At 40.5% G+C, this 27,647-nt stretch overlaps 1 protein-coding gene and 1 long non-coding RNA gene across 3 annotated transcripts in view; one reads left to right on the top strand and one right to left on the bottom strand.

The window, feature by feature from the left end:
* Nucleotides 1–1,671: 1,671 nt before the first annotated feature.
* rbks (ribokinase) overlaps nt 1,672–27,647 on the top strand; it is a 38,667-nt gene continuing 12,691 nt past the window's right edge. Inside the window, exons 1-7 of one of the 2 annotated variants that reach the window (XM_057326580.1) lie at nt 1,674–2,531; nt 3,173–3,236; nt 3,989–4,051; nt 4,923–5,087; nt 15,539–15,630; nt 24,453–24,547; nt 24,595–24,641. In XM_057326580.1, the coding sequence (XP_057182563.1) occupies nt 2,502–2,531; nt 3,173–3,236; nt 3,989–4,051; nt 4,923–5,087; nt 15,539–15,630; nt 24,453–24,547; nt 24,595–24,601 (516 nt within the window). In that variant the 5' untranslated portion in view covers nt 1,674–2,501 and the 3' untranslated portion in view covers nt 24,602–24,641. Of the gene's footprint in view, nt 2,532–3,172; nt 3,237–3,988; nt 4,052–4,922; nt 5,088–15,538; nt 15,631–24,452; nt 24,642–27,647 lie in introns of both variants that reach the window. The other variant, XM_057326579.1, reaches the window with a different exon arrangement.
* Nucleotides 7,268–27,217, bottom strand: LOC130549377 (uncharacterized). Its single transcript, XR_008962175.1, has 3 exons — nt 27,049–27,217; nt 9,441–9,542; nt 7,268–9,342 (listed from the first exon to the last, which is right to left on the bottom strand). It is a non-coding gene; the product is annotated as an uncharacterized LOC130549377 (long non-coding RNA).

Genomic DNA, 27,647 nt, shown 5'->3' on the forward strand with positions numbered 1-27,647 from the left:
GATCAAACTCCGCTTCCCGAAAGTTATAAACTGCCTCCGGAACCCAGTTAAGGTACAAAAATCTATTCAACAAAAATAGTGATGCACGCAGTGAAGTCTTTTTTCGCTCAGCCGAGCCTTCTCTGTTGCTGTGTGGAGCAGCCTGTGTCAGTCACCTCTTTTACCCCCCACCCCCCCCGACTCCTGAATGTCACTCACTCACTCACTCACTCATGCGGGCATGCACTGCGGTCTCATGAGAAAACGCAGCTTTTTGATATAAAGTTTTTCTTGTTCCCGAATACAAATATTTTTTAAAGTATTTGTTCGAAATAAGTATTCGTAAAAAACACGCTATTTGTGCCTTTCCGAATACCGTATTCGGGTTCGGCTCCACCCCTAGTCTGTATGCTGAGATAGATAAACGCATCCCCACTAGTAATATCTAATAGCGAGTGGTGATCGGGCGGTGAAGCAAGACTGCCTGCAACACGAGAAGCAATGTGCTGTTGTCGAGTATAATGCTGATGAACAGACGAGAGCTGGCTTTATTGTATGCCCGTTGTACTAAAGTGATAATGTCCAAATTTGGCACATCAAGAATGTACAGTATTTTTACACTGCATACGAAAGCAGCACGTTCGCGTCAGCACATCACATGCAGAAAGAGCGTCTACAGCACCATGCCAAAGTCCGTTTAACGAAAGTCATGCCACTCGGCGGCCTTTCGGACAGCCATTTCATAGCAAGAGCGCCTCCAGGCAGCTATTTAGCATTGCATTTCTTCTAATTTATTGCAATGGCAGTGACGCACCTTGTTATATTATCTTTGGCCTTTCCCATTGATCGTTTACTTCGATTACAGCAATCGCAAGTTTTGAATTATGTCATTTTAATTACACTGATGTGCAAGACCTCTTCAAGAAGCTTATTTTACTGGCATGTTGATGAACAGTAAACCAAAAACTGCTGTGAGCTGCCAGTGTAAATCTTTACATTTATTAAAAACACCAGGAATTTGTACAAGTTGTTTTTTGCTTGAAGATAATAAAATAAGTCAAGTAAAATAAAGAGAATTTCAATAAAATAGTTTTTTTCTTCTTAAGTTTTTACTGTTCCTGTCACATAAGCATAAAACAATCAAAAAACACTTTAATGTGCCGAAGCCATCAGAACCGAACTGAAAACCGTGGGTCAAAAACCGAGGTTTGTATGGAACCGTGGGTGAGCTGTATCACTATTTAACACTAGCAACCAACTCCTAACTCAAAGTATAAAAATTTGTGCTGTCTATCGATTAAAAAAATTAATCGGATTAATCACACATTTTTCTGTGATTAATCACGATTAATCGCACATAACAATAATATTTTAAAATATACTTTTACATTTTAATAATTTCACATTTAATCTTCAAATTGATGTAGAAACAACATATTTCTTTAACAGCATCATTTTATGAATGAAAGAAAACATGTTGATATTAGTACTGTAACTGATGTCTCTATTAAATTGATTATTTTAACATTAATTATAGCCATTCAACAATATAATTGAGAGCTATCATGAAATATACAGAAATTGAAGGAAGTTCTCAAACACTATACAGTCGTTAATGCTAAATTATAAATTAAATGCAGAAGAATTCTCATTAAAGCTATAAAATCACATTGATTTCTTCTTTTATTTTGTTCTTTGATTAACATTAGTGACAGGAGTCACAGCAGCACGTTTAAGAGCGTGGCCCCTTTAAGAGCTGTCTCAGTACGCAGATCTGACCGTCACCGCACTCCAATTTTCACAACTCTTTGCATTCATTTAAGATTTTATTTTACACTTTGAAGTCTATCTTAAGAAAATGTTAGACAAAACGGGCTTTCTGACATAATCTTGTATGGTTTTATCCGGATGCGTTGTCTGACAGAGATTCAGCGACGCAGCCTTCAGCCCGTGACTGTTTACACCAGACTGGACCTCGCGTTGCGTTTTGCCGCATCCCACAGTTTAGAAGCTGTCTATCTTCATTGAACGCGTCAAAGCAACTGTTTAAAATCGCCCTTAAGTGGTTTAAAAGCCTGTACACGAATAAGAGCGTGATTACATAATGTAACGCTAGACAAAGAATGTCAAAACAAACGGATGCTGCGTTAATTGCGTTAAATATTTTCTCACGCGCTAATTTGAAAAAATTAATCGCATGCGTCAATGCGTTAACGTTGACAGCCCTAATAAAAACAGGTTTTGAACCAAAGAAATAAATGATCTCTAAGATTTCGCACCATGTTAAAATAAAGTTTATCTTTACCACAGCTGCTTTACTTACCGTACTGCTGTAAGTACAGTTGACAGGTGGCACAAATTAAAAGCATTGTATGTGTAAATATTTTCACTAAATATTGTTTCATTGTGTCTCTATTAGCCAGGCACCTCGCCTTCCCAAGGCTGGAGAAACAATACATGGATACAAGTTTTTTATCGGTTTTGGTGGTAAAGGTGCAAATCAGTGTGTTCAAGCTGCAAGAATGGGGGCCAAGACTGCCATGGTGTGCAAGGTATCCCTTGTTTAAAGAAATATTGTCTACTATGTTTTAACTTTGTTAAAACCCTTAAATAACTGAACATTGCCTGAAGTGCATGTACACCTAAAAAGGTTTGGGTTGATACTGAGCAATTTATGTTTTTCAGTGTTAAACTGTGCGAGAGATTTTAACCAAGTAATAAAGCTTTCGTTGTGTAAGTGCAAAGACCCCAATCAATACCGAACCGTATGCAGTGTGCAAAAATAGACTCCCATGCTTGCAAAGAAAGATCACACTTCAAAGACAGAAGGCCAGGTAGTGAAGGGCCTTCTCTGCTGGGGCTTAGAACCCTATCCTTAGCATGTCTTTACCAGGCGTGGGATAAAAGCAGCCCCAGTAGGGAAGAAAGAAATCCTTTTGCCCCTTACCTTATACCATTGATCGGATCATAGAGAGGAATAGAAGGAAATACGGGGAGATAAAAGTTGTGTTTGTAGGGTGCTGAAGGCATTTTGTTTGGGGTTATATCTGGAAGGCTTGGCCCAACATAGCAACGCAGAACTTGGGCCGGTCAGCAAGCTGCTATAAAATGTCTTTTCAAGTTATACTTTTATTTTCTATTTTCCGTTTAGTCTGTTTCCCCAACATATAGTGAATGTTGCTTGTCTCTTTAGGTTGGAAAGGACTTTTTTGGGGACAACTACATTCAGAATTTCAAAAATAATGGCGTATCAACTGGTAATGACTAAACTGTGTTTTTACATTGCTTCACATTTTTTTGCTACATTTCTTCTTTCTACGTTTTTCCCCCTGGACGTGACCAACACGACACAACATATGGCTTGTTCTAATGGGATTGTTGTGTTGCGCCGCATCCAGTGTGAACAAAATTTTATATAATAATGGGTTCTAATGTAAATGTAATGTGTTCTATTGTCTTTTGTCGCTTCACATCGCCAGCCACGGTGTAGACACGGTTTAAGGCTTTGGTCAGACAGACAGAATGGTGTGTTGGCTAAATCCTTTTTCTGTCCAAATAGAAAAAAGTGAAATTTTTGCTCATTTTGATGTATATATACAGTGAACAAAAATATAATGAATTTCTTTGTAAATCTTACATAAAACTGGTGATTTAAATTGTTATATTAAATTTAATGTGACAGTTTATGAATACATTGTTTTATAAACTCTTTACACTAAAATTCATTTTACTTGTGGTTCATAAATAAGGCCCATTATCTACACTGTCTGACTAAATGACCTGATCTTTCTTGAGAACAGATTTGTAAACAATAACGTGTGTGGTGTAAACAAAGCCTCATCAGATTTCTCTATACATTTCTCTATTTATGTTGTAACTTACAACAGATGGGTTTGGATGTTAAATACCTGCATTTTGTCAACAAATAAAAAGATTTCTTTAGTCCAAGTTAATGTATTCAAGCAATTTATCCTTTTCAAGCTATTTATTTCTTGCTTTCTCTCTATAGCTTTTGCAAAGCAGACTGAAAAGGCTGCGACTGGAGCTGCCTCTATTATTGTAAATGAGACAGGTAAAAACATTGATCCAGGTACGAACCCTGCTACATCTTTGGGTTTTTAAAGCCCCTGAAATAAAATTAAAATTACTAAGGACTCTTCTGAATAGACACGGATGAGTGAGAACCTCTTTACTTTTGTCCTCTCATCTACGCAGGGTAGTTTTAGCTAGTTCTGTTTAATGTAGCACTACTTGGACCTAAAGAAGGATGACTTAACCAGCCTGCCAATGAATGTAAATGTCATGGTTTAATGACCCAGCGTAAGTGCTGAGCCTTGTAGAAGTCCCCTAGTATCACAGAAAGCTGCCCATAAAGAGCACTAATTGGCATCACAATCACCATAACAACCTGCAAACATATCAGTGTCCTAGCTTCCAGTGTGAATATAAAAGCGAACAATTATCTTGAAAGCTAACAAATAAGTTATATTGAGAAAAAGTCTTGTTTATATCTCTTGACTCTGTGGTTTTCGTTGTACCAGTGTCAGCTCTTTATTTGTGTCCATCTGTTTGTGGTGCAACAGCGAGATAATTTAGTATAGTGTATGAGTACATTCACATGTTCCTATGAACTATATTTTATGCTTGGATCCATCTAATTTATTAATAATATTGTTAAAAACAATTTAGGGGAATAATTTCAACATAAAGTTGAAAAAGAAAGTAAGCAGGAGAGTGTCAATTTAGCTTTTATGCTGGCTTGTGGAAATACAATGTATTTTCAATTGGCAGTAACCATGACACATTTGTTGATAATGCTTTTTGGGGTAATCACCAGCTAGCCACTAATGTTGTCAATCAAGCATGAACTGTGTTTAACCTGGAATATTTCCTTTAAAAATTGGACATACAAGTGTATAACTTTTAGTTTGTTAAATGGACAGGGGAGAACGCCATTGTGATTGTGGCTGGTGCTAACATGCTGCTGGGCCAAGAGGACCTACAACACGCACAATCTGCCATCATTACGGCCAAGGTGCTAATCTGCCAGCTTGAAATTAATCCAGATGCCTCACTACATGCCTTGAGAATGGCCAAGGAAAACCACGGTCAGTCAAACTCTTCAGCTGAATGTCTCACTTTTTCTGATTTTCTCAGCTCACTTGCTGTTTTTTCCAACCTTCGGAGTCTACCCACTGTGATGATCTTGTGTTTTATGATATCTTTCGTTCTCATTTTTTTATCTACTCGAGCGCTACTGCATTTCCTATGACCTAACAACATTATTTTTTATTTTTTTCAATAGTTGTATTTCTCTTATTTTTAGGTATCTCTCTAATTCCCATGTCCTAAAAAAATGTGTGCACTGACTAGGAATAATTGGTGACTGTAAACCACGACTCTGTCCTCTTGGAAAAAAAGACACAACCAACTGTGTCTCAGATACGGTATCATTACCACCTTGTATGGTCCCCGCTGATCAAAGACAACCTGTACCCTCATCATGGAGATGAACAAGCTTCATCCACAGATGGGTGACACAGATGGAGACCCCCCCCTTTCCCTACACCAACGCTCCCCGACATTCACCTTCTAAGAACTGCCCTGATACATGCTGCTTTGCCTGTTACCAGACCATATTAAGTGTTAAAAGACAGGCCATTAGCCTAAATTATCCGCCTATCACTTGCGATGAATTAATCAGACAATGACATGCACAAATAGCACTTCAAGGCTTGAATTACGCACATTCCACCTCCACAGTCTTACTGGAGAAGAATCAGATGCCCATTTTCCTAACCAGATTTTCATATACTGTACCTTTTTGGTTGCTCTTTATTTTACACTATGTGAACTTATAGTGTGCTTACCCAACAAAGTACCGGTGCTCAATATGGGTTAGGTATACATGCAAAAATGACATAAATGTGCTCGTCCCCAACCTAAGTAAAACCTTTACCCTTCACCACTATGGTAACCCCTCAAAAATCACAGACAACAGAACATCTTGTGAGTTTTAACATTACAGAACAGTAAACACTAATAAAACTCCTTATCTTTCATCCTGCACAAAAACACACATAAAATAACATTTAATTTAGAAATTTACTATCTAAATCCAGTCACAAGGGCAATGCATGCTGGGAACTCAGTCCACTGTGTAGTTTCAGTTTGTCAATGAAAATGATTCAGGTTGTCCCAACACAAATGGAATAAGTTATGTCAAAGAGTTTTTTGTCAGAATTACACATTTAAATTGTGTTTGAACAAGAAACACATACAAATATGTTAGATCTAACTATATTGATTAAGTTAAACAAACAACCCCCAACAATCATTTTTTTGAGTCTGCCGCCATCTGTTTTGTAAAGTAAGATCTGCTTCAAAGAAAATTTAAAGTAATTTTTAAAGTACTTCTCCCTGCATGTGTTAAGCAAGATACTACAGAGAAATGCGTTGAACTTTGCTGTAAAGACATTCGAGGCTAAGAGTTCCGATGTTATGTTTGTAGCATTTCAAAAGTGAACAGTTTTATAGGTATAATAAAAAAAATTATTTGTCACATGTTGTCATTTGTTAAGTTATTTGTCGGGCGTGTGGTGCTTACCTTCACATGAACATATTTATTGACCATAAGATGAGCGTTTAATTGAGTGCAAATGTTCTGTGTCTGTTATTAAGGAACGTTAGCATACCTCAACATTGGAATTTAACATTTAAATTCTTTAAACTAAATTGTTCGCGGGTGCGGGCAGGAGTGAAACACACACATTGCGGGAGCGGGCGGGATTGGTCAGAAATGAACCGGGAGCGGGATCACGAAATCAGTCATAATTAGCAGCAGGGCTCTAATCTGCACTTTGTTTCTTATACAGTACTTTGTGCTGCGAGATGAAGTGTACTGAGACGCCATCCTGGATTTTGGCGCTCATTTGTACGATGTTCCTGAATTGTCAAAACACCTCTCAAAATGCTTGTTATGAAAACGAAAAACGCAGAAAATCGAACCCAGTCCGAGTCCGAATTTTTTATGACGGACGAAAATAATGGATGCAGTGTGTAAATGTGATTGACACAACGTGTGGTTATATATATATATTTTTTTTTTATGTGGTTATTTTTTAACGTGAAAAAAATTTGGATGAAAATTTCAGACTCTTACATACCTGTATAAATGTCTTTGTTTGGTTGAACACAGAGAAAGATATTTGGACGAATGCTTGTAACCAAACAGTTCTTGGATCCCACTGACTATCATAGTAGCAAAAATTAGAATATTAGTCAAAACTGTTTGCTGTCCTACATTCTTCAAAATGTTTGTTGAACAAAATGTCAACAGAACAAAAACAATTAAGTATTTTTTTTCTTTTTTTTAGACAGACAGACAGTTATTGGTGGGTCAAATATTAAATATTAAAATCATCCCATTCCTCTATGAAGTTGTGGACAGTATGCTGATGTAGTTTATAAGTGCTCTCCGTGTGTAAGTTCACATTCTGCTATAACGAATGACTTGAAATATGGCAGAAACGCATTTGCTTACATTGAACCCGTAGTTAGTCCCATAAATCGTGCAAAGCGTCATGGGGCAGAGGAAACTTGTGGATAAACTTACCTTTTCCATGAACACTTGACACGAAAAGTAATGTGCACTTTATATTTGACTGACTCCTTTCTGTGTTCTCACAGGTATTTCTCTAACAATTGTTGAAACAGTGTATTGTAGCATTTATAATATTATTGCCCTTTAAGGATAAATATGTCATGGTCCTGCCTCCTTGTTCATGATTTTCCGGTCTAGTGGCAGGATCGTGACAGATCCCTTGTGTTATATGTGGAGAGAGACGTTTTGGCCCTGTGGGCCTTCCATATATACAGTACTCCCTCTCTCTGGTGTCACGTCTTTTAACCCCGCCCTCTCGTTCCCTCGTTAACTTCTCCTTAGTGTTTGATCCTTGTCGCCTGCCCATCACCCTCCCTGTGTTATCATCCCTCGTTTGTATTCCCCTTTAAAAAGCCCTTGTGTCTATTGTCTTGTGCTCATTCATTGTCGTTGGTCTTACCATGTTCCACATCCTGTTGTCAGTGCTCTACTCATCCTCGTGATGTCTCCCAGTCTATGTCAAGTAAGTCTAGTGTTAGTTTATTGTAGTCCTGTCAAGTGTGGTATTTAGTCATTATAAGTTTTAGTGTAGTTAGTATAGTTCCTGTGTATCCGTCTTTTATTATTTCTAGTGTGTCTTGTTTTTCCCCATTGTGTTTTTTTTTTTGCTGTTTTGTTATCATTAAAGTCTCTTTGTTAATCCCTTCCCTGCTGCCTGCAATTGGGTTCTTCCTCAACGTAATTCCTGACAGAATCATAGTGTGATGTTACATTTCCTCGCTCTTTATTACTCTCGGGATTAGTCGGTTATTCGTGTAGCATGAAAAACAAAGGGAGTTTACACGTCCACATGGTTTAAATCGGCTAAGCCTCGGCACATAGGTTGACCGTCTTGCTCTGCTCCCTGCCAGAGGTTTCATGACAGAATTTTTGGGTGCAGTATCCCTCTAATGCACCTCAACAACAAAACACTAACAATACAGACCCCAACAAAATATGATTCCACATATAGCTTATTAAAACTTTATTATCTGCCGCATTGAAATAGAAAGGACAATAAGTTTGTGTTTTAATCGAATATTTTATCACAGCAGCAGCTCGCACATTGTCAGTTGCTTGTAAACAGACCTAAAAGTACACTGTAAAAGTATAATTATTATTTAGTAACTAGTTCCACAGAAATTTTACGTTCACTTAATTTTTGTCCCTAAAGTGTTACTTGAATTGTTATTTTTTAGTTGGCCCAAACTTGACTCAAATATTAAAAAGTATGCTTGCTCAACTAGTTTTATAATTCATTCAACTAAAGTTTTTTAATTAGTTTAATATTTGAAAACATACAGCAAAGATTCTGTCAATTAAAATTTAAGTATTTACCCCACGTTTTATCCATTACTTCAATTAATTCTTATTATTTGGGAATTTTAACTAGAAAACCCTGTGGAACTAGTTATAAATAATTGCACATTGGGGTAGTTACCAAAAAATATTATCTGGAATCTTTCAAGTCACAAAACGTAAACCACACAAATAAACCAAGACCTTTTAGTTCTTAACAATCACTTTTCATATAGACTGAACATACATGATTAAGTGCTCCTGTTGACAGACATTACATTTGAAATACAACAGCAAACTTATTTGCTGAACTACAAAAAAGGCCTATTGAAAAAATTGACGCCAAACATAGGTATTTTGAGTTTGTGAATTCTTGTGGAGAAAATCACTTGCTGCCATCGATGCATGGCTATATCTGTGGTCTGCAATAAAGAAAACATAGGTTAAAATATACTAATTTATTTATTTGAGAAGAGTGTACATGTGTGCCTTGTAGCATTTAACTCATTTTGACTATCACCTCTTCTGGATTGATGCATCAGATCTTTAGCACGGACTTCCAAGGCTTTGTGGAAAGTTGAGTGCAGATTCCTCCAGTAATTCTTTTAAATTCTGCATAGACCTGGAAATAACATTGGAAAACAGAGGAAAACATGAAGGAATAATTCACCCAAGTTCTCAAATAAATTACTCAACCTAATGCCATCTTAGTTGAATAAACTGCGCCGGCAAAAACTCACAAAACAAGCCCACGTTACCCTAATATAACTTACTACTATTTTTAACAATAAGTTTAATAGATTTCAGTCAGTCGCATCGAAATGGAGCACCGTACATCAACATAACGTACAAAACTTGGCTTATGAGAGAAAAAGCACATGCACGTCTTAACTTAAAAAAAATATGTATCATACAACACACCAAAATTACATTTAAAACCTTCATTATACAGATTTAAACATTGCGTGATATTAATTAGCTGGGTGAAAGACTTTGTTCCCTTGACTAACATTTAATTTCCGTCAGACATAACGTTACAACGAAACACTTAGGCCTATATCTTAAAGGTGCAGTGAACTAGGACCACAATTTTAACCCGAGCTTTTGTTATATAAGAGGGAATTGTATTCAAGCGAACATCCTGTAAGTGTCAGACCTGAAAACGCCCTTGTTACTGAAATAACAACTGTTATTGACACGAGGCTCCGCGAACGGCAGGTCCTGGAATGCACCTATCTATGATAGGTTGAACACCGCCTCCACAGAAGAATATCAACGCCTACTTCTCGAGCCCAGCCCACTGGTTCACGCATGACAGTACTGAACACAAGCTGCACGGAACCAGATAGAGCGAGTGTAAGCATCATGCCGTTAAAGATCGCAAAATATTGTGCAGTGCCTGGTTGTGGAAGAACACAGTCGCTGCATAACCTTCCTTCGGATTCCGACAGTAGGAATGCGTGGTTGAAGTTCATTTTTAAAGACGTTCCAGCTCACAAGGGTAAAACATTGAGCGTTTGTTCGCTTCATTTCAACGCGGATTCCTTGAATAAGTCTTTGCGGAGAGACTAAAATTAAAAAAGCAGTGCTGTGCCATCAATATTGGATCCGATAGGAATGGCGCAGCAATTTTATGTGAGTAAAACATATTTGTACTATGCGTCACTATTGCTTTGTTGGAGATCGCTTGATATGCCCTGATAGTATTACCTGGGGACCTCTAGTCATTTGTAATAATTGTAATCGGCATCTCTGTGATTTGGCGGGCTCATATATCATTTTTCAAGGTTTTATCCACCGTTTGCGAATAATGGAGGCTGTTTTGAAGTGTTTTGATATTATTTCTGGTGCTGGGTTATTTTGGCCGGGAGTCTACCGTTTGTTTATTTATCATGAAAACTATAACATTTGAGACCCGTGAAAGCGGTGATCTTCTGTCCAGTTCGCGGGTCTTAAATGCTGATATGTACAGTCATATATCATAGAAAGTAAATTCTACTTATTAAATACATTTAGTTTTTGTTAAAATATCAAGTAAATGGTAGACTGGCATTAAAATAGTTACTGCTCAACAGTCTTGGGTGTAACTAGTTACTAAGTAATTAGTTACTGTAATTTAATTACTTTTCCCTTGAAAAAGTAAAGTAAGGGATTACTCTTATTTTTTCTGTAATTTAATTAGTTACTTCTGATGTAATTAAACTAAATACTTTGTGTAATATGTGTGTGTGCAGAAGAGGAATTGACATCAAAATTCAAAGTCTAACTTTAAAATCCGTGCTTTAATGTACAGTATAATTCTCACATTTGTAATTAATAATAATACTTTATGTAGTTTTATATTATTTATTTGAATGAATTAAAAGAGCCGTTTCATGTCTATCCTTGAATCACTTAACTCATCAAGGTTGATGTAGGATATAGAAAGTAATTAGTAATAAGTAATTAAATACTTTTTGAAGAGAGTAATCTAATTATATTGTCAAATATGTAATTAGTAATTAATTACTTTTTCAGAGTAACTTACCCAACACTGCTGCCTAATAAGTGAAATAACACACTTCATGACTAATTTTGTGCCTCTCTCAGCCTAGGCACAAGCACTGCCCTTCTGAACAATGGTAACAACTTAAAAAACCCAAACTTAAAAATAATACCAAAACTCTTCTAAATCTCAAAGATAAATCAACAAAAAACACAAACAAGTCTTTCTTTTTACTGAAAAACACTTAAAATGACAGTTAATCTGGAAAATGTATCTCCTAATGCAGTCAGATACAAAGCATGCTGGGAACTACAGATCAACTGCCAAGGTAGTTATATCTACAAAAAATATTAATGTAGTCTCAACACAAAATAAATAAGTAAACTTAATTTGACCAATTTAAATGTGTTTAACGTAATAAAATTGAGTTGCATTTTATTTTTGTAATTTATTCAATTAAAATTACTCAAACAAAATAATTAAAATCTTAACAACCAAAATTAGTAGATTTTATTCCCAAGATTCTTATGTTATTTTAACTCATTTTTTTTGTTAAAAACAGGAACATAATTATATTAAGTGTATTTTATTAATTTCTTTTCATAAAATCTACTAAGGCACATAATCTTTTTTCAGTGTATGAGATCCTAAGTTAAGTCCTAAGAAAAAAAACGTTCTGTAATACGTCCCTGGACTGTAAATATAATATGTAAATATGTAAATGTAAATATAACTTTAATTTTCTCCTCAAAAGTTGTCCTCACATTTCTCTTTGCTGTTTTGTTTTTCATTTTAAGTCAAAAGTTGTCCTCACATTTCTCTTTGCTGTTTTGTTTTTCATTTTAAGTCAAAGACATTTAATATGACTCATTCATTCATCACTTGGTAGTTTTTCGGCTTGTTTTTTCCCATATTCCTTCTTGTCTATATTTATAGTTATCTATATATATCTATATATATATATATATATATATATTAGGGCTGTCAACGTTAACGCGTTAACGCATGCGATTAATTTTTTCAAATTAACGCGTGAGAAAATATTTATCGCAATTAACACAGCATCCGTTTGTTTTGACATCCTTTGTCTAGCGTTACATTATGTAATCACGCTCTTATTCGTGTACAGGCTTTTAAACCACTTAAGCGCGATTTTAAACAGTTGCTTTGACGCGTTCAATGAAGATAGATAGCTTCTAAACTGTGGGACGCGGCAAAACGCAACGAGAGGTCCAGTCTGGTGTGTACAGTAACGGCTGCGTCGGTGAATCTCTGTCAGACAGCGCATCCGTGTTAAGTTCTCTTTCGTGCTTGAATGGATAAAACCACACAAGATTATGTCAGAAAGCCCGTTTTGTCTAGCATTTTCTTAAGCACAGACTTCAAAGTGTAAAATAAAATCTTAAATGAATGCAAAGAGTTGTGAAAATGGGAGTGCGGTGACGGTCAGATCTGCGTACTAAGACAGCTCTTAAAGGGGCCACGTTCTTAAACGTGGTGCTGTGACTCCTGTCACTAATGTTAATCAAAGAACAAAATAAAAGAGATCAATTCAATTCAATTCAATTTTATTTATATAGCGCTTTTCACAATGTGCATTGTTCCAAAGCAGCTTTACAGGAGCAAATAAGAAAAACACAGAAAGGTAAAACACAGCACAGTGCATGGTGTTTATAGACCAAGCAAGATCATTATAATAAATAATATCTAATAAATAAATGAATAAATAAATGCAGTCTCCCGGTGAGCAAGCCAACACTGCACTGCTCTGCTGTGGCGAGGAACCCAAACTCCAATGCTGAATAATGGAGAAAAAAAAACCTCGGGAGAAACCAGGCTCAGCCGGGAGGGCCAGATCTCCTCTGACGTGTCATAGCTGCACTCAGTGACCCCGACCAAAGCCACCGAGCAACGTCCACGAAGAACAGGGAGAGCCCACGAGCCGCGACCCAGGAAGCCCCACCCGCCGAAACCGTGCAGGTCCAACCCGGTCTCATTCCGCGATCAACAACAGACAACAGAGGAACAACCAGGGAAAAGTAGTAATGGCATAATTAACTTTATTCCTCTGTTGTCCGACATCGACCACAAAACAAGACCAACCAGACCAGACCCACACAGTCCCAACAAATGAAACGCCCCGAACCACAACCAACAAGCCCCCCCACTCCCTACAACACCCACCCAGCTACCTCCAATCAAAGTCACTGAGTGCAGCCATAACTTCAAACTGCTGTCGTGTGATGTAAGTTTAGCATTAAATACCAAGTATTGTAAATTTAGCATTTATGTGACAGGTAGTCCGTCTTTGCTCTCGGTGGGGATGGAATTGTCTGAGCTGGGCCGGCCAGATGGTCGCCTTTTTCTTGGGTGGTGATGGAATTGCCTTGGATGGAGCTGGATGGTCAGTCAGTCCGCAGGCTCTCGCAGGAGGATGGCACGGGATTTTCAGATGTAGCTGGCGTAATCTCTAGTTGTGGATGGGCATATGACGTTCATCTGGGCCTGGCGGAATCTCTCCCTACCTCGGGATGGGCATCCCGAGGCGAGGGCAGAAACAGAAAGAGAATAATTAGCGTAGCTGCTGTTCATTAGCTATGTATTAGTGAATGCTTGGCTGAAAAGATGTGTCTTTAATCTAGATTTAATATGGGAGGAAAGAGGAAATCAATGTGATTTTATAGCTTTAATGAGAATTCTTCTGCATTTAATTTATAATTTAGCATTAAAGACTGTAAAGTGTCCTTCAATTTCCTACATGAGCTCTCAATTATACTGTTGAATGGCTATAATTAATGTTAAAATAATCAATTTAATAGAGACATCAGTTACAATACTAATATCAAAATGTTAGCTTTCATAAAATGATGCTGTTAAAGAAATATGTTGTTTCTACATCAATTTGAAGATTAAATGTGAAATTATTAAAATGTAAAAGTATATTTTAAAATATAATTGTTGTGTGCGATTAATCGTGATTAATCACAGAAAAAATGTGTGATTAATCCGATTAATTTTTTTAATCGATTGATTAAAAAATCGATTGCGCTCCACCCCAACATTGTGAGCCGAACCCGAATACGGTATTCGGAAAGGCACAAATAGCGTGTTTTTTACTAATACTATTTCGAACAAATACTTAAAAAAATATTTGTATTCGGGAACAAGAAAAACTTTATATCAAAAAGCTGCGTTTTCTCATGAGACCGCAGTGCATGCCCGCATGAGTGAGTGAGTGAGTGACATTCAGGAGTCGGGGGGGTGGGGGGTAAAAGAGGTGACTGACACAGGCTGCTCCACACAGCAACAGAGAAGGCTCGGCTGAGCGAAAAAAGACTTCACTGCGTGCATCACTATTTTTGTTGAATAGATTTTTGTACCTTAACTGGGTTCCGGAGGCAGTTTATAACTTTCGGGAAGCGGAGTTTGATCGGGAGATTATTCCATTACGCTGCATTATTGACGTCTGCAGTCGGGTGCTCTCATGTTTGCTCTGTTTACGTACACTATAACGTAAATTAGAAAGGGGCTGTGATGTGCTTGTACTGAGATATCTGGCTAAAACTCTAAACAATTCTCATTATATTTTAATATACACTTTTTTATGTATACTTGTCTTTTACTATATGTATAAATATTCAGCAGAAATGTTCTTTACGACACGTTAAAGATTCCCGTCTCTTAAAGTGCGTAGGTTACTTGTACTGTATGTCTGTACACAAATGAGAAACCCCCATTACACAGGAAGTAAGGAGATAGTCTCTTGGTTATAGTCACTTCCTATGTGGTTTGGTTTACCCACAATTTAATGTTAGACAGGGGTAATGGGGAGATAAAAAAAAGGGAACTGATGGGTTTGGATTGACGTTGTTTACAAAAAAGATTGTTAAGACAGGAGCAGAATTTGCTTGTATTAAATCTAATTTATGCAAGAAGCGCAAAGGGCAAGTTTCACACTGACTGCTATCTGACGTTGACTGTGGTGTGATGGTATGCTTCTGCGTACTGATTTAAATATTGTTTCCTTTGTAACTGATAACAATATTTTGATATCACAGAAATGCTAAGTCTTTCCACATGTGGTGTTTGTGTTTTTTCTTTTAAAATATTAATAGTTTTTATATTTCTTACAGTGAAGACCATTTTTAATCCAGCTCCGGCTATTGTGGATTTGCATTCTGATTTCTACAAAGCATCTGATATTTTCTGCTGCAATGAGTCAGAGGTAACACAATTTCAGTTGCATTACACTGGAATAAAAGATGGTTTAAAAATATACATTTCACTTTTAAAGTTTTTCACTTTTAAACTTGTAAAGGCTATTTATTAGTAGCCTTCGTCATTTTCAAAATAAAGCATCTAAGAATTACATAAATCTTGACCTTAAAAAGCAAAGTGACAACATTCAACACTTGGGCCTTTCTTGCCTGTATGTCTTAAGGTTTGTTGAAGCAGATCGAGTCGAACAACTAAATTATCCAACCTGGTCATGACCATTAACAAAACACAGCCCAAATGATGTCTACTAGAAATTATGTGGTTGACTGCTGTGTCTTACTGTAACTGTGATGTTTTGAGCCACCCTCTCTTACATCTCGACAGGGCAAGATGACAGATGAGGGTTTGGATTGATGGGAAACAGTAAAGTTAAAGCAGCTACGACCAAGCAGCTGATGCACAGATGGTGTGTCAGTGTGGCCTTAGGCAAAATTTCCAGAGTGACTAAAAGTTTGATCGACCAGGGCCACTTTGATAGGGGGGGATGTGCAGGTGTTACTTAAAAGTGAGAGGCTAGTACAAGTCAACCGCTAGACATAGCCTCCTCCACACCAGCCCATGCATTTGCATACACATTTGGCTGTTACCTGTCAATTTCTGTCGCGAGATTGAACAATGATTCATCCGTAGTTTACAGATGCAGATTACCACACGTTGATGAGTAATGCTTGTGCTTTTCTGTTTTGGCAGGAAAGATTTCTGGTAAGGCTTGAAGTACACAAATATAAAGGGAATACTTGTTGCCCGATAGTTTTCGGTATCTCCACTGGTTTTATGGAGTTAGTTGGGGGTTATGTTAAACACCTGCAAGGTACCTAAAAGTTCTGGTTATGGAAACATGCTTTATGCACACTCTTGTATGCTAAAGTTTGTGTGGTATTTATTAAAACATAATATCCAGTATTTTATGAAAAACAGCAGTGGCTGTAGCCAAACTTTTTTGGGGTTTTACATATGGACTTGCTGTATTGAAACTAAAATTATATAGACAAAAATAAAATTAAAAAAAATATTCATTTAATCAAAACTTGCTAAGGTCACCTCAGAAACCTCAAACAATAAAATAAAACAATGTTTTTATATGATAGTTCTTTTAAATCTAAACAAAGAGTTTACTTTTAAAACAAGCCAAAATAGATGCCTTACAATAAACCAAAAATTTCTGCCATTTAATATCTTTTCTATGACTGTGGTGGGTAATGCCATACATAACCACTGTAACTGTAAAAAATATTATAAACTTTTATATTACAATACTGGCGAGTTGCAAATAATTGGAAAATCATTGCAAAATATTGTCAATATTGCAAAACATTATATTCAGAATGCATTTAGTGTGCATGTTTGATATAAGAAAGAAGTTTTTTTCTGTCATCACTTACTAACCCTCAGATTGTTCCAAACCTGTATAAATTTATTTTTGTTCTGCTAAACACAATGGAAGATATTTGGAAGAATATCAGTAACCAAACAGAGGAACCCTCAAGGCTTCTTGGGGATCCCTTTTATTAAAATGGTCTGGAACCATATTGGGTGCTTCAAGGCACCATTTCACAGTTTATATTTGCTATTCACAATATTTTAATAAGCAGAAATACTAAAAGCAAATACAAAGCAAACAGTTTATTGATAAACAACAACAATTTACATTGAATAAATATTCACAAAATAGTAAATATTGTACATTACAATTCTAAATTCATGAAATCAAATGTATAATTAATACTGTGTTGGTGATATTATTATAAATGAAAACAACATCTTAACAAAACTAACCAAATAATTTGCCTTAACTTTAAATATAAATACAGAAATATTTCAGGTACTTTGTACAAATGTACAATTGTAAAAAAGTCCAGCAAAAAAAGTAGTCTCTCATAGCAAGGCCTACACCCATGGTAAAGTTGTAATTTGCCAAAAAGCAAATCCTTGCGAGCAAGAAAAAAACAATGCTGTTCTCTCCAAATGGGTTTCCTGCTATCACCAGGTGGTGTGAGGATCCAAAGTCAAAATTATTTCTATAGTGCATTTCACAATTTTGTATTGCTAAAGTAGATATGTATTTATGGCAAAAAGAGAACAGGAGCTGCGCCTGTTGGCCTTAGGTGTCCCAGGCAGTGCAAGGATGAGCATCAGGGTGGGCTGGAGCTGGGTCTGTTGGCCTTGGGTGTCCCTGGGAATAAGACATAGAGACAAAAAAAGAGGGATTTAGATAACGTCTCATAAATAATTACATTTAATCGTTTAGCACATCACAAATTGGTTTACAAATGTAACAATAAACAAAATATTACAATGCCTAGTCACTCTGTATGTAGATATAAATAGCTTATTCTAAGGTATTACAAACATAAAGGTTTATTACGTAAGGTCTTTATACACCTCTGAAGAAATAGTTTTGTATATTATATTGCATTTCCGTCAATAGATCCTCCTAAAAACGCCGTATTGTTCCTTTAAAACTAACGTTACCCATTTAACGTTAGCCCCACAAGCTTCATCATTAACTTATATTCATTAGCATCTCGGCTGTCTACAGTGTGTAAATAAACTGATTAAACAGCCAAAAACGGCCATACAATTAGACGTGTCAGAGTATACATTTATATAACTAGTATGTAGTTAATATATTTAAGTTATTTATATATTTTGACATTACTTACCTCCAATGGGACAGTCGAGAGGTTGTTGTGATCTGTTATTTTGAATTTCCGCCTGTGGCGCGAGCGGAACACCGGTGAAAACTTGTACCGCCTCGTGCCACAGACAAATGTTTGATCGCAGACGGATTGGCGTATGACATCAAAGCACAGTGAGAGCTATGTGTGAACTGACACTCTGTATGCTTTAGAAATGCTATTCTAATGTCGTATGGTTTTTGTCATAAGGTGATCGGTCTGCGCAGAGCTGGAAAAAGTTAAACACACATACCAACGAAAGCGCCACATAGCACATGCATTGAGCTGCGACAATGGGCCAACAGCGCCACAGTACTGTGGAGGGCGAGACTGCACAATAAACACACATAGCAGCTGCAGTTCCCTATCGATACTTCACTCGTACTGCGTAGCAGGACGCTATGGGGAAACTCCTTTTTCTCAGATGACTGAAGCTTTACAATAACGCAGTGAATACTGCACGGCCATTGGTGCTTGCAAAGTGAAACTTTGAGCCAATGGCAGCGAAGCTGCACGGACCTATGGCGATGGTGCCCGCCAAAATGGGCGGGGCTTATGGCTATATAAGCAGACACATCACCGTAGGGTCCTCAGATTTCTTCTCCTTCAGCGACGACTTCTACCTCGCTACTCGGACTGATAGCTTCGCCGTCGGAAAAAGCACTGCAGCGGACTGGACCTCTCTGCTCAGCGATTCGCTGGTTCTCAGCAGCGCCGGTTCCTGTTCCCTGCCGCCATCCGGCAAGCTCTAAAAAAAGCAAATTTTCCATGAGCAAATTTCCTGCGGGGTTGTTGCAAATGCCGCGCCGTCACTGTCATTCGTGTGGGATATCCCTGCACGCCGCTGATGGTCACGGCGAGTGCGTCTCATGCTTGGGAGTTTCCCATGCTCAAGACGCACTCAGAGAGACGGAATGCCCTCATTGCGAGAACATGAGTCTCTCCTCTCTGCGCTCGCGGATAGCTTTCTTCTCAGAGAGCGAATCTGCTTCTCGATTCCTCCCGCTTCACTCTACGGAGACGAAGCAGCGGGGTAGAGGAACTAAGCGCTCGGGGAAGCGTGAGCTCACGTCCCCTCGGCGTGCCTCGCCTTCTCCACAGAGAGAAAATTTGCCGGTTCGTTTTTCCCAGGCCGACCAGCGTCCGCCGGCGTCAAGTGTACCAGGCCAAACTCCTCCAGGGCATGGACGGGTCCGGTACAGATATCGCGCCCTTCAAAGAGCTGCGGAGCGCGACGGATCTCGCCCTACGCGCCACCAAGGCCACGGCCCAGGCGATAGGCAGATCGATGGCCAGTCTCGTGGTGCTCGAGCGCCATCTGTGGCTGACACTCACAGAGATCAAGGAAGCACACAAGGTCCCCTTCCTCGATGCTCCAATATCCGCTGCCGGCCTCTTCGGACCAGCAGTGGAGGGTTTTGCGGAACGCTTCACCACAGCGCAGAAATCTTCGCAGGCCATGAAGCACTTCCTGCCCAAGAGACCCGGGTCCAGACCTGCGTCGGCTCGCCCCAAGCCAGCACCAACTCAGCAGCCGGTGAAAGCACACGCCCCCCGCTGCCCAGAAGGTAACAGGAGCTGAGACGCGTCAACGATCTCGCTCCGGGAGACGTTTCCCACACCCTCAGCGTCAGGGACCCCGGCCAAAGATCACGCTGGACCATGCGCCTCAGGCACCATCCTGAGACCGAGGAAAGGAAGAGGAAGGGACCGTGTCTCGCTGTGGCTGGACCTCCTTCAAAGAAGGCTCTTTTGTTCGCCCAAACACCCCGTTCTGTTCCAGGTGCCGGCGAAAATGTGTTTTTGTTCCAAAATGTGAATACAGGATCTGTTCTAACGCCCGCACAACCCACCGTTGTTATAGCGGGCACTTATATAAAACACAAACATTGTCAGAAAAAGAGCAACCTTCCTCTTCCACTCTCCTCAGGAGTCAAGCCCCCGAAAGGCGGCATAAAAGCATATAAGCCTCCCCAATGCATTCAACCCCTTGCCATACGGGCCGAGGCCTGGCGGGCCATCCCCGGGATATCAGATTGGGTAATGGGAATAATATCTCGAGAATATTCACTCCAGTTCGCTCGCAGACCCCCGTGTTTCCGCGGGATGATCACCACCCGAGTCCAGAGCACGAATTCACACGTTCTGCGCACGGAGTTGGTGAACTTACTGGACAAAGGAGCAATAGAACCGGTTCCTCCAGATCAAACCGAGTCGGGCTTCTACAGCCGCTACTTCCTCGTACCCAAAAAGGATGGCGGTCTCCGCCCCATCCTCGATCTCAGACATCTGAACCGCGCCCTTATGAAACGGCGTTTCAGAATGATTACACTGAAACAGATCCTCTCACAGATATACCCAGGGGACTGGTGTTCTTCTCCCTGGATCTGAAAGACGCATACTTCCACATCCAGATAGCCCCCCATCACAGACGATTCTTGAGATTCGCCTACGAAGGGGTTGCATATCAATACATGGTCCTTCCATTTGGACTGTCTCTAGCTCCCCGCACTTTCACGAAGTGCATGGACGCGGCTCTATCCCCTCTCAGGCAGACGGGAATCCACATTCTGAACTACCTCGATGACTGGATTGTTCTAGCACAGTCAGAGGAAGAGCTAAGGTCCCACAGGTCCCTCCTCCTCAGTCACCTGGAATGCCTGGGGCTCAGAATCAACCTTGCCAAAAGCGCTCTGTCCCCCAGCCAACGGATTTCGTTCCTGGGGGCGGTTTTCGATTCGAACCGTCTGACGGCCAGAATCTCACCAGACCGTGCCCTAGCCATTCAGCAGCTCGCGGCCTCTTTTACGCCCGGAGCGTCACGCCCCCTCAAGGCGTTTCAGAAGATGCTGGGTCTCATGGCCTCCGTGTCTCAAGTACTGCAGTTGGGTGTTCTTCGGATGCGTCCTCTGCAGTACTGGCTGAAACCGAGAGTTCCGCCTCACGCTTGGCGTCTCGGACGCCTACGCATCTGGGTGGATCAGGTCTGTGTAACAGCTCTAGCCCCATGGAGGGATCCTCTTTGGTTGGAGCAGGGTGTGCCCCTGGGCACCACATGCAGATGAAAGGTGGTCACAACAGACGCCTCCAAAACGGGTTGGGGGGCTCTGTGCGATGGCACACCGGCCTTCGGCCACTGGTCGATTCAGGAAAAGGGCCTGCACATCAACTGCCTAGAAATGCAGGCAGTATGGCTGGCTCTTCGCCACTTCCTGCCGGTCTTACGGGACCGCCACGTCTTAGTCCGATCAGACAGCATGACAGTGGTGTCCTACATAAATCACCAGGGAGGCCTCTCCTCAAGACGCCTTTTCTCCCTGGTACTTTGCCTCTTGGAATGGGCTCAGTGCAATCTGCGATCACTAAGGGCAACTCATGTGCCAGGCAGACTGAACCAGGGAGCAGATATGCTATCTCGGAGCAACGTCCCTTCAGAGGAATGGACGCTCCACCCCAAGTCGGTTCAGAAAATTTGGGAAGTCTTCGGCAAGGCAGAAATCTACCTTTTTTGCCTCAACAGACAACACTCATTGCCCAACCTATTTTTCGGCCCACAACTGGCCCAACCGGCTCCTCTATGCCTTCCCCCCGATTGCTCTCATACCACAGACGATCAGGAGGATCAGAGAACAGGCGCACAAGGTGCTGTTCGTAGCCCCACTCTGGAAGAACCAGCCCTGGGTTGCGCAACTGTCTCAGCTGCTCGTAGCAGCCCCGTGGCCTATTCCCCTGAGACGGGACCTCCTCTCTCAGGCAGGCAACACGATTTGGCACCCCCAGCCAGAGCTCTGGGCTCTGCACCTTTGGCCTCTCGACGGGAGCCTACGGCCCTCCCCGAGAGTGTCATGAACACAATATCACAGGCTAGAGCTCTGTCTACTAGACGACTCTATAACCTCAAGTGGTCTGTCTTCTCCACCTGGTGTACAACCCGCGGCGCAGACCCAGAATCCTGTGACATATCACTAATTCTGTCCTTCCTGCAAGAGCTGTTGGATAAGGGCCGCTACCCTTCCACGCTCAAGGTCTATGTGGCAGCAATTGCAGCTTCTCATGCCCCCATAGCGGGCCAAGGAGTGGAAAAGAATGACTTGGTCATTCGTTTCTTGAAGGGTTCCAGGCGGCTACGCCCTCCTCGCCCCCTCACCGTTCCCATATGGAATCTGCCCACAGTGTTGAGAGCTCTGAAGGGCCCTTCCTTCGAGCCTCTGCAGTCTGCGGACCTCCGTCACTTAACGCTTAAAACCGCTCTGCTGCTAGCATTAGCATCGGTAAAACGTGTGGGTGATCTACAGGCGCTCTCTGTGAGCCCCTCCTGTCTTGAGTTTGGGCCTGACAACTCTAAGGTAGTCCTCAAACCTAGACATGGTTATGTACCTAAGGTGCTCTCTACTCCATTTAGAGAACAGGTAGTGACACTTTCCGCGCTCCCCTCCTCCGAGCAGGACCCGGAGCTGAATCTGCTCTGTCCAGTCAGAGCGCTTAAGATCTCCATTGAGCGTTCCGCCCCATTCAGGCGGTCGGAACAGCTTTTTGTCTGCTTTGGCAACCGCACCAGAGGGTCTCCGGTCACGAAGCATAGACTATCTAAATGGATAGTTGAGGCTATCGCGCTGGCATACTCTTCCTTGGGCCTTCTATGCCCCACGGGAGTTAGAACCCATTCTACTAGAGGTGTCGCCTCTTCCTGGGCATGGTCTAGCGGAGTCTCCATAGCGGATATTTGTGCGGCGGCCTGCTGGGCTTCGCCTTCCACATTTACCAGATTCTACAGTCTGGACGTTCCAGCCTTACAGGCCCAGGTCCTTTCTGCTTAAGACTACTGCTGGGCTGGGGTTGCCCTCAACCACACCAGCACCTAGCACACTACTGGGACGATTAACCAGATTAGGCCACCTATTAGCTTGGCTTTTCCGCCTTCCGCAGGATTCTCTGCCTCATACCTATCCTCGAGCCACGGCTTCGGGATTATATGATGTTTTCGTTCCACTTGTAGCACGGCGGGATTATACTGGTTCCCCATAGCGTCCTGCTACGCAGTACGAGTGAAGTATCGATAGGGAACGTACTCGGTTACTAACGTAACCTCGGTTCCCTGAGATACGGAAACGAGTACTGCGTTCCTGGCCGTGCTTACACGCTGCATATGGTCGTTGCTTCAGTCGAAGTAACCTGAGGACCCTACGGTGATGTGTCTGCTTATATAGCCATAAGCCCCACCCATTTTGGCGGGCACCATCGCCATAGGTCCGTGCAGCTTCGCTGCCATTGGCTCAAAGTTTTACTTTGCAAGCACCAATGGCCGTGCAGTATTCACTGCGTTATTGTAAAGCTTCAGTCATCGGAGAAAAAGGAGTTTCCCCCATAGCGTCCTGCTACGCAGTACTTGTTCCCGTATCTCAGGGAACCGAGGTTACGTTAGTAACCGAGTACGTTTGTTTGGATGGAAAGCACAACAACGTTTACATTTTCAAAAGATTTCAGTGACTTAGGATCTACTTATACAATAAAAATGTTTTGTCTCCAATTAATATAATATCAATAGTAAGAAATATAAAATAATTAAAAGCTTGCTGAAATTTTTCAAACTAACATTTAGCCTTTTCTAATCATGTGCATGATTTTAAAATGTGTGTTCACATAGCAGGGGCCAAAAACCAAACTTTGAACTTCTTATTCTCATAAAAAATCAAAATGATCAGACACTAAAAATCCCTATTTCATGCAGAATTTTGGGGGGTTCCTCTAGATACTGTCTTGTACAAGAGAGATTCTCCAGGAACCACTTACAAGTTTACAGATCTTACAAGAACCATTTTTTAGAATTTGAGTTCCTTCATTAACCCGCAAAGCACTTTGAGGTCCCAGTGTAGTGAAAATGTGACTCCAGAACTTCAGAACTGAATATGGGGTTATTCAAGAATCTTATAAGTTCCTGGAAGAACCACAAAGACTATAGATGGTTCCACCAATAACCCTATTATGAGAAAAAGAGCTTTGAAGCACTTAAAATACAGTTTAAGGTTCTTTGATAACACAACAGGATATTTGAGGTTATTTTTACAGTGTAGTTTTGTGTTTGTCCTTACAGGCAGAGCTGCTAACAGGGCTGCCCGTTTCCTCAGTGGAAGATGCCAGTCGAGTAGGCTTGGATCTGCTACAAAAAGGCTGTGGTTCAGTCATTGTCTCCTTGGGGCCACAGGGCTGTGTGGTATGTCAGTCCATAAATGTGGCCCCTAAACTAGTCCCCACGATCACTGTCACTGCTGTGGACACTACGGTAAGACTTTGTTCCTACACCATCAACTTTTTAGTACATCTACATTGCAACAATATTTTTGTTGTTCTGTTCCTACAAGACTTTTGGCAGTGGATCAGTGACACATTTGTAAAGTGGATAAAGTGCTCCTTTAGGCACAGAGTTTTGTCTGACACACCCTTCTCGGGTCTTCATTTCCATTACTCACAAGCTGATGAGATGAATGAGGTGTGTTTGATTCGGAAGATATCCAAAATAGGTGAATGCTTGTGTGCCTCCAGGAACAGGATTTTGAAACACTTTTGTTAATTGAAAAAAACATAAAAGTTGAAACTTAAAGGACCCATTGTATGAAAGTCAAATTTTTTCTGTGTTTAAGTGCTATAATCGGGTCCCCGGTGCATCTAGCAACCCAGAAAATGTGAATAACAAGATCCCAGTAACTTAGTTTTGGTAAGCCTTTCTCTGCAAGCATGTGAGAAATCGAGCCGTTTAGATTTCGCTCCTGATGTGACGTAGACGCAGCCTCTTATTATAATATTACCGCCCCTTAATCTACACAATTCCACCCACGGCGCTGCCGCCATTGTTGTTTTCACAAGCGACAGTGGTGTATGTGAGGCCATGGCTAAAGTTCGTGGACAACATGCAATGTAGTCGCTGCACAGAGTCCTAACCTCGGAAGAGACAGGAGTGGATTTATTTTATTTTTAGTGGAAATCCCTCAGAAACCATAAGTAAAAACCTGCTTGTTTGCGTGAATCACTTCAAGCCGGAGTGCTTTATCAACCTGGGACAGTACAAGCAGGATTAGCTTCAAAGTTGTTCCTCAAGAGTGATCGAGACTAACTGAACAAGACAAAGCTGCCGATGTAAGTAATATTTATAAACAGTCTGAATTGATGTACATGTACTGTATATATACAGTAGGAGGATAACGTTAGCGTGTGATAGCGAGGGGAGCTAAGTCAGTCACGGGCTAAATAGAACATTCAAAGCCAGTGTTACACTTACTCTATATTTATGTTATTTGGCAAATGGGCACTTGGAGTTTAGCTGTATGTATGTTAATACATTATGGGGTGGTTTCCCGCACAGGGATTAGTTTAAACCAGGACTAGGCCTTTGTTAAATTTGTATGTGCAAGTCGTTTTAAAAGAACATACCTTATAAAAACATTACTGGTGTGCATCTCGAGACAAAATAAATGCACTACAATATTTTAAGATATGTCAGTGTGAGTTGTTTTCTATCAAGACACCTATAACATTTGAGTTAGTCTGAGACTAGTCTTAAACCCTGTCCGGGAAACTGCCCATATGTGTGTTAATATGTTCAGCTGCGGCAAGCTGTTTGTTTTGCTAATGAACAGGGGCGAACACTAAGGTTAGTTTCATTTTAAACGTCACAAATCATTCGTCCTTAGGCTGAAAAATCTGTCACAGCATACTAGTTATGCTCTCACGTTGTGCTCTCACGTTGTCAACGACAAGCGCTAAAATCCACGCAATTCCGCTGAGATCTGCATGTGCACATTCAGTGGATTTTAGGCAAGCATACACGCACAACGTGAGCGCTGTTTGCTGTGACGGATTTTTTAGTCTCCGGACGAATGATCTGAGATGTTTAAAACTAAACTAACCGCAGAGGAGTTCAGGAAACATAATTTAGCATGGCAGTACTACACGTGTGTTGTGTTGACTCGCTGGATGGAAGCGGGGTAACTCATTATCATTTAAAGAGACATGCACCAAAACAGGTTGCTGTGAGCATAGCTGTTTTTGACGAGGCAAAAAGGGTTTTGTTTACACAGCCATTGTTTTTAAGCAAAATGTGTTCCAGACATTTCATGAAGACCCTAATAAATCATACCAACTTGTTGAAATTGCTCATTTTATCCTTATTTTAGTCCTTTAACACACTGTACACAGAATCTTACTTGTTATGGAGCCAATCGAAGTGTTCATGCCATTTTAGAATGAATGCATCATGTGGCATACTGACTTATCCACAGCAGTTATATTTGGCACTTGAAGACTATGACTCATCACATACATGATTGACTTTCTAAGTAGGTTCTTTAACCATTTGAACGTAGGTAGTTTCTTTGTTTAAACACCATATTCCATTAAAGATCGCGTATCACAGGCAGTTTCATATTAATATTGAGTGCCTATAAAGTAGTATTGCATACTTCATATCTACGAAGAGTATTTAGTTTGATCAAATTTATAAAAGAGAGATACAGCTGTACGATTATTTCCGGAAAAATATTAGCTGCTAGAGGTGGGACTAGTGGGGAGAGTGGAATGGAACTACAGCATGAGCAAGCAACACATCATCACATTAATCCCTTCGTGTTTTGTACATTATGCACGTACACGCCAATTGCCGACAAAACACAGATGTATGACTTAGTTTGACTTACCGTGTGCAGTTCATGTCTGGCATCTTTTAGAACTGGGACCGTTTCAAACGATCTCCAAATCCAGCGTTATTTCCACCATTTATATAACATCCATCACTGAAATGCTGTGAACGAACAGACACACCTAAACTTCACTATCGCAAGAGTAACGAGCTGCAGCGCAGCCCATCCTGACATAGCGCGCACAATCTTGATGGTAAGCGGGTCTCGCTCGTCGGCGGGCTTGTTGGTGGGCTCTTTCTTTCGCCTTGCTTTTCCGGGAGGATGGCCAATAAAAGGAATAGGATCTCTGTGACTACACAGGGATCCAGAATAATAATAAACTTTCCGAAACAAGTTGGAGTGCTGGGAGAGTGTATCAAGTACAGAAATACTACGTCATATGTCCAACTCGTTTTTAGCAAGTTGACCATGTTAAGCATGAGAAGCCAGCACGTTTAAGAGTGTAAAGTCAGAATGTATAAAATAACATGATATCCGATCTTTAAATCTTGGTCTGTATAATCTTGAAAAAAGATTCATTGTAGTCTGTGAACCTCACACCCTGACTAAAAGCTATTCCATAAAGGCCACCAATCAGATTGAATCTTGTGATCTTG

Source organism: Triplophysa rosa, unplaced genomic scaffold, assembly GCF_024868665.1.
Source record: "Triplophysa rosa unplaced genomic scaffold, Trosa_1v2 scaffold111_ERROPOS1612138+, whole genome shotgun sequence".
In the NCBI taxonomy this organism is placed as follows: domain Eukaryota; kingdom Metazoa; phylum Chordata; class Actinopteri; order Cypriniformes; family Nemacheilidae; genus Triplophysa; species Triplophysa rosa.